The 12,011-nt window shown below is 34.1% G+C and overlaps 1 protein-coding gene across 5 annotated transcripts in view; it reads left to right on the plus strand.

Moving 5' to 3' along the window:
- Nucleotides 1-12,011, plus strand: part of TRABD (TraB domain containing) — a 788,001-nt gene that overhangs the window by 624,897 nt on the left and 151,093 nt on the right. For all 5 annotated transcript variants that reach the window (XM_044088787.1, XM_044088786.1, XM_044088788.1 and 2 more), the window contains exon 9: nucleotides 4,018-4,129. In XM_044088787.1, coding sequence (XP_043944722.1) covers nucleotides 4,018-4,129 — 112 coding nt within the window. The remainder of the gene's footprint in view (nucleotides 1-4,017; nucleotides 4,130-12,011) is intronic.

A 12,011-nucleotide genomic window follows, 5' to 3' on the forward strand; every position in this document is an offset into this window, starting at 1 on the left:
CATTTTTGGTTTTGAAGTTTTAACTAATAGGAAAATGTATTTTTATGAAGCATGCCACATCTGACATTTATTGTAAGCCATTTAATTGTATTTTTATGAAGCGTGCCACATCTGACATTTATTGTAAGCCATTTAATTGTATTTTTATGAAGCGTGCCACATCTGACATTTATTGTAAGCCATTTAATTGTATTTTTATGAAGCGTGCCACATCTGACATTTATTGTAAGCCGTTTAATTGTATTTTTATGAAGCATGCCACATCTGACATTTATTGTAAGCCGTTTAATTGTATTTTTATGAAGCTTGCCACATCTGACATTTATTGTAAGCCATTTAATTGTATTTTTATAAAGCATGCCACATCTGACATTTATTGTAAGCCATTTAATTGTATTTTTATGAAGCATGCCACATCTGACATTTATTGTAAGCCGTTTAATTGTATTTTTATGAAGCATGCCACATCTGACATTTATTGTAAGCCATTTAATTGTATTTTTATGAAGCGTGCCACATCTGACATTTATTGTAAGCCATTTAATTGTATTTTTATGAAGCGTGCCACATCTGACATTTATTGTAAGCCATTTAATTGTATTTTTATGAAGCGTGCCACATCTGACATTTATTGTAAGCCATTTAATTGTATTTTTATGAAGCGTGCCACATCTGACATTTATTGTAAGCCATTTAATTGTATTTTTATGAAGCGTGCCACATCTGACATTTATTGTAAGCCATTTAATTGTATTTTTATGAAGCGTGCCACATCTGACATTTATTGTAAGCTGTTTAATTGTATTTTTATGAAGCATGCCACATCTGACATTTATTGTAAGCCATTTAATTGTATTTTTATGAAGCGTGCCACATCTGACATTTATTGTAAGCTGTTTAATTGTATTTTTATGAAGCATGCCACATCTGACATTTATTGTAAGCCATTTAATTGTATTTTTATGAAGCATGCCACATCTGACATTTATTGTAAGCCATTTAATTGTATTTTTATGAAGCATGCACATCTGACATTTATTGTAAGCTGTTTAATTGTATTTTTATGAAGCATGCCACATCTGACATTTATTGTAAGCCATTTAATTGTATTTTTATGAAGCATGCACATCTGACATTTATTGTAAGCCGTTTAATTGTATTTTTATGAAGCATGCACATCTGACATTTATTGTAAGCTGTTTAATTGTATTTTTATGAAGCATGCCACATCTGACATTTATTGTAAGCCATTTAATTGTATTTTTATGAAGCATGCCACATCTGACATTTATTGTAAGCCGTTTAATTGTATTTTTATGAAGCATGCCACATCTGACATTTATTGTAAGCCGTTTAATTGTATTTTTATGAAGCATGCCACATCTGACATTTATTGTAAGCTGTTTAATTGTATTTTTATGAAGCATGCCACATCTGACATTTATTGTAAGCCATTTAATTGTATTTTTATGAAGCGTGCCACATCTGACATTTATTGTAAGCTGTTTAATTCTATTTTTGTGAAGCATGCCACATCTGACATTTATTGTAAGCTGTTTAATTGTATTTTTATGAAGCATGCCACATCTGACATTTATTGTAAGCCATTTAATTGTATTTTTATGAAGCATGCACATCTGACATTTATTGTAAGCTGTTTAATTGTATTTTTATGAAGCATGCCACATCTGACATTTATTGTAAGCCATTTAATTGTATTTTTATGAAGCATGCACATCTGACATTTATTGTAAGCCATTTAATTGTATTTTTATGAAGCATGCCACATCTGACATTTATTGTAAGCTGTTTAGTTGTATTTTTATGAAGCATGCCACATCTGACATTTATTGTAAGCCATTTAATTGTATTTTTATGAAGCATGCACATCTGACATTTATTGTAAGCAATTTAATTGTATTTTTAGTAAACGTGTCACATCTGACATTTATTGTAAGCCATTTAATTGTATTTTTATGAAGCATGCCACATCTGACATTTATTGTAAGCTATTTCATTGTATTTTTATGAAGCATGCCACATCTGACATTTATTGTAAGCCATTTAATTGTATTTTTATGGAGCGTGCCACATCTGACATTTATTGTAAGTCATTTAATTGTATTTTTATGAAGCGTGCCACATCTGACATTTATTGTAAGCCATTTAATTGTATTTTTATAAAGCGTGCCACATCTGACATTTATTGTAAGCCATTTAATTGTATTTTTATGAAGCTTGCCACATCTGACATTTATTGTAAGCCATTTAATTGTATTTTTATGAAGCGTGCCACATCTGACATTTATTGTAAGCCATTTAATTGTATTTTTATGAAGCATGCACATCTGACATTTATTGTAAGCTGTTTAATGGCATTTTTATGAAGCATGCCACATCTGACATTTATTGTAAGCCATTTAATTGTATTTTTATGAAACATGCACATCTGACATTTATTGTAAGCCATTTAATTGTATTTTTATGAAGCGTGCCACATCTGACATTTATTGTAAGCCATTTAATTGTATTTTTATGAAGCATGCACATCTGACATTTATCGTAAGCCATTTAATTGTATTTTTATGAAGCTTGCCACATCTGACATTTATTGTAAGCTGTTTAATTGTATTTTTATGAAGCGTGCCACATCTGACATTTATTGTAAGCCATTTAATTGTATTTTTATGAAGCATGCCACATCTGACATTTATTGTAAGCCATTTAATTGTATTTTTATGAAGCGTGCCACATCTGACATTTATTGTAAGCTGTTTAATTGTATTTTTATGAAGCATGCCACATCTGACATTTATTGTAAGCCATTTAATTGTATTTTTATGAAGCATGCCACATCTTACATTTATTGTAAGCCATTTAATTGTATTTTTATGAAGCATGCACATCTGACATTTATTGTAAGCTGTTTAATTGTATTTTTATGAAGCATGCACATCTGACATTTATTGTAAGCTGTTTAATTGTATTTTTATGAAGCATGCCACATCTGACATTTATTGTAAGCCATTTAATTGTATTTTTATGAAGCATGCACATCTGACATTTATTGTAAGCTGTTTAATTGTATTTTTATGAAGAATGCACATCTGACATTTATTGTAAGCCATTTAATTGTATTTTTATGAAGCATGCCACATCTGACATTTATTGTAAGCCATTTAATTGTATTTTTATGAAGCGTGCCACATCTGACATTTATTGTAAGCTGTTTAATTGTATTTTTATGAAGCATGCCACATCTGACATTTATTGTAAGCCATTTAATTGTATTTTTGAAGCATGCCACATCTGACATTTATTGTAAGCCATTTAATTGTATTTTTATGAAGCATGCACATCTGACATTTATTGTAAGCCGTTTAATTGTATTTTTATGAAGCATGCACATCTGACATTTATTGTAAGCTGTTTAATTGTATTTTTATGAATCATGCCACATCTGACATTTATTGTAAGCTGTTTAATTGTATTTTTATGAAGCATGCACATCTGACATTTATTGTAAGCTGTTTAATTGTATTTTTATGAAGCGTGCCACATCTGACATTTATTGTAAGCCATTTAATTGTATTTTTATGAAGCGTGCCACATCTGACATTTATTGTAAGCCATTTAATTGTATTTTTATGAAGCGTGCCACATCTGACATTTATTGTAAGCTATTTAATTGTATTTTTATGAAGCGTGCCACATCTGACATTTATTGTAAGCCATTTAATTGTATTTTTATGAAGCGTGCCACATCTGACATTTATTGTAAGCCATTTAATTGTATTTTTATGAAGCGTGCCACATCTGACATTTATTGTAAGCCATTTAATTGTATTTTTATGAAGTGTGCCACATCTGACATTTATTGTAAGCTGTTTAATTGTATTTTTATGAAGCGTGCCACATCTGACATTTATTGTAAGCCATTTAATTATATTTTTATGAAGCGTGCCACATCTGACATTTATTGTAAGCTGTTTAATATTTTTGCTGTTCTTTTCACAGATGTCCATGGACAACTTGTGCCATCTGTTGTCGTCGGAGTGGTAGGAATGGGACATGTAGCTGGCATCGAAAAGCTTTGGAACCGCCATTTAAATGTCCAGGAGATTATGAGGTAAGAAGTGTCCCATTCCTCTGCAGAATACGTATAAGGGAGGTTACATCAGTAAATTGAACTGAAATGGAACAGAGTGGTACTGAAATTATTAGCTGAACAGGAAAGGCAGTAAAATTATGAACATTCAGACATTATTTAATGAGGAAATGACCTTCCTTTGTCAGAAAATATATCGACCTTGCATTATAAACCACGTGCTTTATAGTACAGCCTAGTTTGTTAATCGTGACTGTTAATGCCCTGTTGTACATTGTAGGGGGTTACAGCTGGCTATATTTTGGGACATCAGCTTTAAAACTGCAAGAACCAACAGAAACAAGATGCTTGATGTGGTGCACTCTGTGAATAGAGTGGAATTGCTGACATATATCTAATATAAGATACCTAACTGATCTTTCTTTAATTGCATATGTTAGGTGATAGCATATGTCCAGTCCTAAGTAAAAAGCAGTGTCAGAATGAATGTCCCCATAGATACCTAACTGATGTTTCTTTAATTGCATATGTTAGGTGGTAGCATATGTCCAGTCCTAAGTAAATAGTAATGTCAGAATGAATGTCCTCCAGAGATACCTAACTAATCTTTCTTTAATTGCATATGTTAGGTGGTATCATATGTCCAGTCCTAAGTAAATAGTAATATCAGAATGAATGTCCCCATAGATACCTAACTGATCTTTTTTTAATTGCGTATGTTAGGTGGTAGCACATGTCCAGTCCTAAGTAAATAGTAATGTCAGAATGAATGTCCCCCAGAGATACCTAACTGATCTTTCTTTAATTGCATATGTTAGGTGATAGCATATGTCCAGTCCTAAGTAAATAGTAATGTCAGAATGAATGTCCCCATAGATACCTAACTGATCTTTCTTTAATTGCATATGTTAGGTGGTAGCATATGTCCAGTCCTAAGTAAATAGTAATGTCAGAATGAATGTCCCCCAGAGATACCTAACTAATCTTTCTTTAATTGCATATGTTAGGTGGTAACATATGTCCAGTCCTAAGTAAATAGTAATGTCAGAATGAATGTCCCTGTCCCCATAGATACCTAACTGATCTTTCTTTAATTGCATATGTTAGGTGGTAGCATATGTCCAGTCCTAAGTAAATAGTAATGTCAGAATGAATGTCCCCATAGATACCTAACCGATCTTTCTTTAATTGCATATGTTAGGTGGTAGCATATGTCCAGTCCTAAGTAAATAGTAATGTCAGAATGAATGTCCCCCAGAGATACCTAACTAATCTTTCTTTAATTGCATATGTTAGGTGGTAGCATATGTCCAGTCCTAAGTAAATAGTAATGTCAGAATGAATGTTCCCCAGAGATACCTAACTAATCTTTCTTTAATTGCATATGTTAGGTGGTAGCATATGTCCAGTCCTAAGTAAATAGTAATGTCAGAATGAAAGTCCCCATAGATACCTAACTGATCTTTTTTTAATTGCATATGTTAGGTGGTAGCATATCTCCAGTCCTAAGTAAATAGTAATATCAGAATGAATGTCCCCATAGATACCTAACTGATCTTTCTTTAATTGCATTTGTTAGGTGGTAGCATATGTCCAGTCCTAAGTAAATAGCAATGTCAGAATGAATGCCCCCCAGAGATACCTACCTACCTAATTTTTCTTTAATTGCATATGTTAGGTGGTAGCATATGTCCAGTCCTAAGTAAATAGCAATGTCAGAATGAATGCCCCCCAGAGATACCTACCTACCTAATTTTTCTTTAATTGCATATGTTAGGTTATAGCATACGTCCAGTACTAAGTAAGTAGCCAATGTCAAAATGAATGTCTCCCAGAGATACCTAACTGATCTTTCTTTAATTGCATATGTTAGGTGATAGCATATGTCCAGTCCTAAGTAAATAGCCAATGTCAGAATGAATGTCCCCCAGAGATACCTAACTGATCTTTCTTTAATTGCATATGTTAGGTGGTAGCATATGTCCAGTCCTAAGTAAATAGTAATGTCAGAATGAATGACCCCCAGAGATACCTAACTGATCTTTCTTTAATTGCATATGTTAGGTGGTAGCATATGTCCAGTCCTAAGTAAATAGCCAATGTCAGAATGAATGTCCCCCAGAGATATTTAACTAATCTTTCTTTAATTGCATATGTTAGGTGGTAGCATATTTCTAGTCCTAAGTAAATAGCCAATGTCAGAATGAATGTCCCCAAGAGATACCTAACTAATCTTTCTTTAATTGCATATGTTAGGTGGTAGCATATGTCCAGTCCTAAGTAAATAGCAATGTCAGAATGAATGTACCCCAGAGATACCTAACTAATCTTTCTTTAATTGCATATGTTAGGTGGTAGCATATGTCCAGTCCTAAGTAAATAGTAATGTCAGAATGAATGTCCCCATAGATACCTAACTGATCTTTCTTTAATTGCATATGTTAGGTGGTAGCATATGTCCAGTCCTAAGTAAATAGCAATGTCAGAATGAATGCCCCCCAGAGATACCTACCTACCTAATTTTTCTTTAATTGCATATGTTAGGTGGTAGCATATGTCCAGTCCTAAGTAAATAGCAATGTCAGAATGAATGCCCCCCAGAGATACCTACCTAATTTTTCTTTAATTGCATATGTTAGGTGATAGCGTACATCCAGTACTAAGTAAGTAGCCAATGTCAAAATGAATGTCTCCCAGAGATACCTAACTGATCTTTCTTTAATTGCATATGTTAGGTGATAGCATATGTCCAGTCCTAAGTAAATAGCCAGTGTCAGAATGAATGTCCCCATAGTTACCTAACTGATCTTTCTTTAATTGTATATGTTAGGTGGTAGCATATGTCCAGTCCTAAGTAAATAGCCAATGTCAGAATGAATGTCCCCCAGAGATACCTAACTGATCTTTCTTTAATTGCATATGTTAGGTGGTAGCATATGTCCAGTCCTAAGTAAATAGTAATGTCAGAATGAATGTCCCCCAGAGATACCTAACTAATCTTTCTTTAATTGCATATGTTAGGTGGTAGCATATGTCCAGTCCTAAGTAAATAGTAATGTCAGAATGAATGCCCCCCAGAGATACCTAACTAATCTTTCTTTAATTGCATATGTTAGGTGGTAGCATATGTCCAGTCCTAAGTAAATAGTAATGTCAGAATGAAAGTCCCCATAGATACCTAACTAATCTTTCTTTAATTGCATATGTTAGGTGGTAGCATATTTCTAGTCCTAAGTAAATAGCCAATGTCAGAATGAATGTCCCCATAGATACCTAACTGATATTTCTTTAATTGCATATGTTAGGTGGTAGCATATGTCCAGTCCTAAGTAAATAGTAATGTCAGAATGAATGTCCCCATAGATACCTAACTGATCTTTCTTTAATTGCATATGTTAGGTGGTAGCATATGTCCAGTCCTAATTAAATAGTAATGTCAGAATGAATGTCCCCCAGAGATACCCAACTAATCTTTCTTTAATTGCATATGTTAGGTGGTAGCATATGTCCAGTCCTAAGTAAATAGTAATGTCAGAATGAATGTCCCCATAGATACCTAACTAATCTTTCTTTAATTGCATATGTTAGGTGGTAGCATATGTCCAGTCCTAAGTAAATAGTAATGTCAGAATGAATGTCCCCCAGAGATACCTAACTAATCTTTCTTTAATTGCATATGTTAGGTGATACCATATGTCCAGTCCTAAGTAAATAGTAATGTCAGAATGAATGTCCCCATAGATACCTAACTGATCTTTCTTTGATTGCATATGTTAGGTGGTAGCATATGTCCAGTCCTAAGTAAATAGTAATGTCAGAATGAATGTCCCCCAGAGATACCTAACTGATCTTTCTTTAATTGCATTTGTTAGGTGATAGCATATGTCCAGTCCTAAGTAAATAGCCAATGTCAGAATGAATGTCCCCCATAGATACCTAACTGATCTTTCTTTAATTGCATATGTTAGGTGGTAGCATATGTCCAGTCCTAAGTAAATAGTAATGTCAGAATGAATGTCTCCCAGAGATACATAACTAATCTTTCTTTAATTGCATATGTTAGGTGGTAGCATATGTCCAGTCCTAAGTAAATAGTAATGTCAGAATGAATGTCCCCCAGAGATACCTAACTGATATTTCTTTAATTGCATATGTTAGGTGATAGCATATGTCCAGTCCTAAGTAAATAGTAATGTCAGAATGAATGTCCCCATAGATACCTAACTGATCTTTCTTTGATTGCATATGTTAGGTGGTAGCATATGTCCAGTCCTAAGTAAATAGTAATGTCAGAATGAATGTCCCCCAGAGATACCTAACTGATCTTTCTTTAATTGCATTTGTTAGGTGATAGCATATGTCCAGTCCTAAGTAAATAGCCAATGTCAGAATGAATGTCCCCCATAGATACCTAACTGATCTTTCTTTAATTGCATATGTTAGGTGGTAGCATATGTCCAGTCCTAAGTAAATAGTAATGTCAGAATGAATGTCCCCATAGATACCTAACTGATCTTTCTTTAATTGCATTTGTTAGGTGGTAGCATATGTCCAGTCCTAAGTAAATAGCAATGTCAGAATGAATGCCCCCCAGAGATACCTACCTACCTAATTTTTCTTTAATTGCATATGTTAGGTGGTAGCATATGTCCAGTCCTAAGTAAATAGCAATGTCAGAATGAATGCCCCCCAGAGATACCTACCTACCTAATTTTTCTTTAATTGCATATGTTAGGTGATTGCATACGTCCAGTACTAAGTAAGTAGCCAATGTCAAAATGAATGTCTCCCAGAGATACCTAACTGATCTTTCTTTAATTGCATATGTTAGGTGATAGCATATGTCCAGTCCTAAGTAAATAGCCAGTGTCAGAATGAATGTCCCCATAGTTACCTAACTGATCTTTCTTTAATTGCATATGTTAGGTGGTAGCATATGTCCAGTCCTAAGTAAATAGCCAATGTCAGAATGAATGTCCCCCAGAGATACCTAACTGATCTTTCTTTAATTGCATATGTTAGGTGGTAGCATATGTCCAGTCCTAAGTAAATAGCAATGTCAGAATGAATGTCCCCATAGATACCTAACTGATCTTTCTTTAATTGCATATGTTAGGTGGTAGCATACGTCCAGTCTTCAGTAAATAGCCATGTCAGAATGAATGTCTCCCATAGATACCTAACTGATCTTTCTTTAATTGCATATGTTAGGTGATAGCATATGTCCAGTCCTAAGTAAATAGTAATGTCAGAATGAATGTCCCGATAGATACCTAACTGATCTTTCTTTAATTGCATATGTTAGGTGGTAGCATATGTCCAGTCCTATGTAAATAGCCAATGTCAGAATGAATGTCCCCCAGAGATACCTAACTAATCTTTCTTTAATTGCATATGTTAGGTGGTAGCATATTTCCAGTCCTAAGTAAATAGTAATGTCAGAATGAATGTCCCGATAGATACCTAACTGATCTTTCTTTAATTGCATATGTTAGGTGGTAGCATATGTCCAGTCCTAAGTAAATAGTAATGTCAGAATGAATGTCCCCCAGAGATACCTAACTGATCTTTCTTTAATTGCATATGTTAGGTGGTAGCATATGTCCAGTCCTAAGTAAATAGCAATGTCAGAATGAATGTCCCCATAGATACCTAACTGATCTTTCTTTAATTGCATATGTTAGGTGGTAGCATACGTCCAGTCTTCAGTAAATAGCCATGTCAGAATGAATGTCTCCCATAGATACCTAACTGATCTTTCTTTAATTGCATATGTTAGGTGATAGCATATGTCCAGTCCTAAGTAAATAGTAATGTCAGAATGAATGTCCCGATAGATACCTAACTGATCTTTCTTTAATTGCATATGTTAGGTGGTAGCATATGTCCAGTCCTATGTAAATAGCCAATGTCAGAATGAATGTCCCCCAGAGATACCTAACTAATCTTTCTTTAATTGCATATGTTAGGTGGTAGCATATTTCCAGTCCTAAGTAAATAGCCAATGTCAGAATGAATGTCCCCAAGAGATACCTAATTAATATTTCTTTAATTGCATATGTTAGGTGGTAGCATATGTCCAGTCCTAAGTAAATAGCAATGTCAGAATGAGTGTACCCCAGAGATACCTAACTAATCTTTCTTTAATTGCATATGTTAGGTGGTAGCATATGTCCAGTCCTAAGTAAATAGTAATGTCAGAATGAATGTCCCCATAGATACCTAACTGATCTTTCTTTAATTGCATATGTTAGGTGGTAGCATATCTCCAGTCCTAAGTAAATAGCAATGTCAGAATGAATGACCCCCAGAGATACCTAACTGATCTTTCTTTAATTGCATATGTTAGGTGGTAGCATATGTCCAGTCCTAAGTAAATAGCCAATGTCAGAATGAATGTCCCCCAGAGATACCTAACTAATCTTTCTTTAATTGCATATGTTAGGTGATAGCATATGTCCAGTCCTAAGTAAATAGCAATGTCAGAATGAATGTCTCCCAGAGATACATAACTAATCTTTCTTTAATTGCATATGTTAGGTGGTAGCATGTGTCCAGTCCTAAGTAAATAGCCAATGTCAGAATGAATGTCCCCATAGATACCTAACTGATCTTTCTTTAATTGCATATGTTAGGTGGTAGCATATGTCCAGTCCTAAGTAAATAGTAATGTCAGAATGAATGTCCCCCAGAGATACCTAACTAATCTTTCTTTAATTGCATATGTTAGGTGGTAGCATATGTCCAGTCCTAAGTAAAAAGCAGTGTCAGAATGAATGTCCCCATAGATACCTAACTGATCTTTCTTTAATTGCATATGTTAGGTTGTACCATATGTCCAGTCCTAAGTAAATAGTAATGTTAGAATGAATGTCTCCCATGGATACCTAACTGATCTTTCTTTTATTGCATATGTTAGGTGGTAGCATATGTCCAGTCCTAAGTAAATAGCAATGTCAGAATGAATGCCCCCCCAGAGATACCTACCTACCTAATTTTTCTTTAATTGCATATGTTAGGTGATAGCATATGTCCAGTCCTAAGTAAATAGCAATGTCAAAATGAATGTCTCCCAGAGATACCTAACTGATCTTTCTTTAATTGCATATGTTAGGTGATAGCATATGTCCAGTCCTAAGTAAATAGCCAATGTCAGAATGATTGACCCCCAGAGATACCTAACTGATCTTTCTTTAATTGCATACGTTAGGTGGTAGCATATGTCCAGTCTTAAGTAAATAGCCAATGTCAGAATGAATGTCCCCCAGAGATACCTAACTAATCTTTCTTTAATTGCATATGTTAGGTGGTAGCATATTTCCAGTCCTAAGTAAATAGCCAATGTCAGAATGAATGTCCCCAAGAGATACCTAACTAATCTTTCTTTAATTGCATATGTTAGGTGGTAGCATATGTCCAATCCTAAGTAAATAGCAATGTCAGAATGAATGTCTCCCATAGATACCTAACTGATCTTTCTTTAATTGCATATGTTAGGTGATAGCATATGTCCAGTCCTAAGTAAATAGCCAATGTCAGAATGAATGTCCCCCCATAGATACCTAACTGATCTTTCTTTAATTGCATATGTTAGGTGGTAGCATATGTCCAGTCCTAAGTAAATAGTAATGTCAGAATGAATGTCCCCATAGATACCTAACTAATCTTTCTTTAATTGCATATGTTAGGTGATCGCATATGTCCAGTCCTAAGATAATAGCTACTGTCAGAATGAATGTCCCCCATAGATACCTAACTGATCTTTCTTTAATTGTATATGTTAGGTGGTAGTATATGTCCAGTCTTAAGTAAATAACCAATGTCAGAATGAATGTCCCCCAGAGATACCTAACTAATCTTTCTTTAATTGCATATGTTAGGTGATAGCATATGTCCAGTCCTA

Source organism: Protopterus annectens, chromosome 11.part0 (assembly GCF_019279795.1).
Source record: "Protopterus annectens isolate FY-2018-M chromosome 11.part0, PAN1.0, whole genome shotgun sequence".
Classification (NCBI taxonomy): domain Eukaryota; kingdom Metazoa; phylum Chordata; order Ceratodontiformes; family Protopteridae; genus Protopterus; species Protopterus annectens.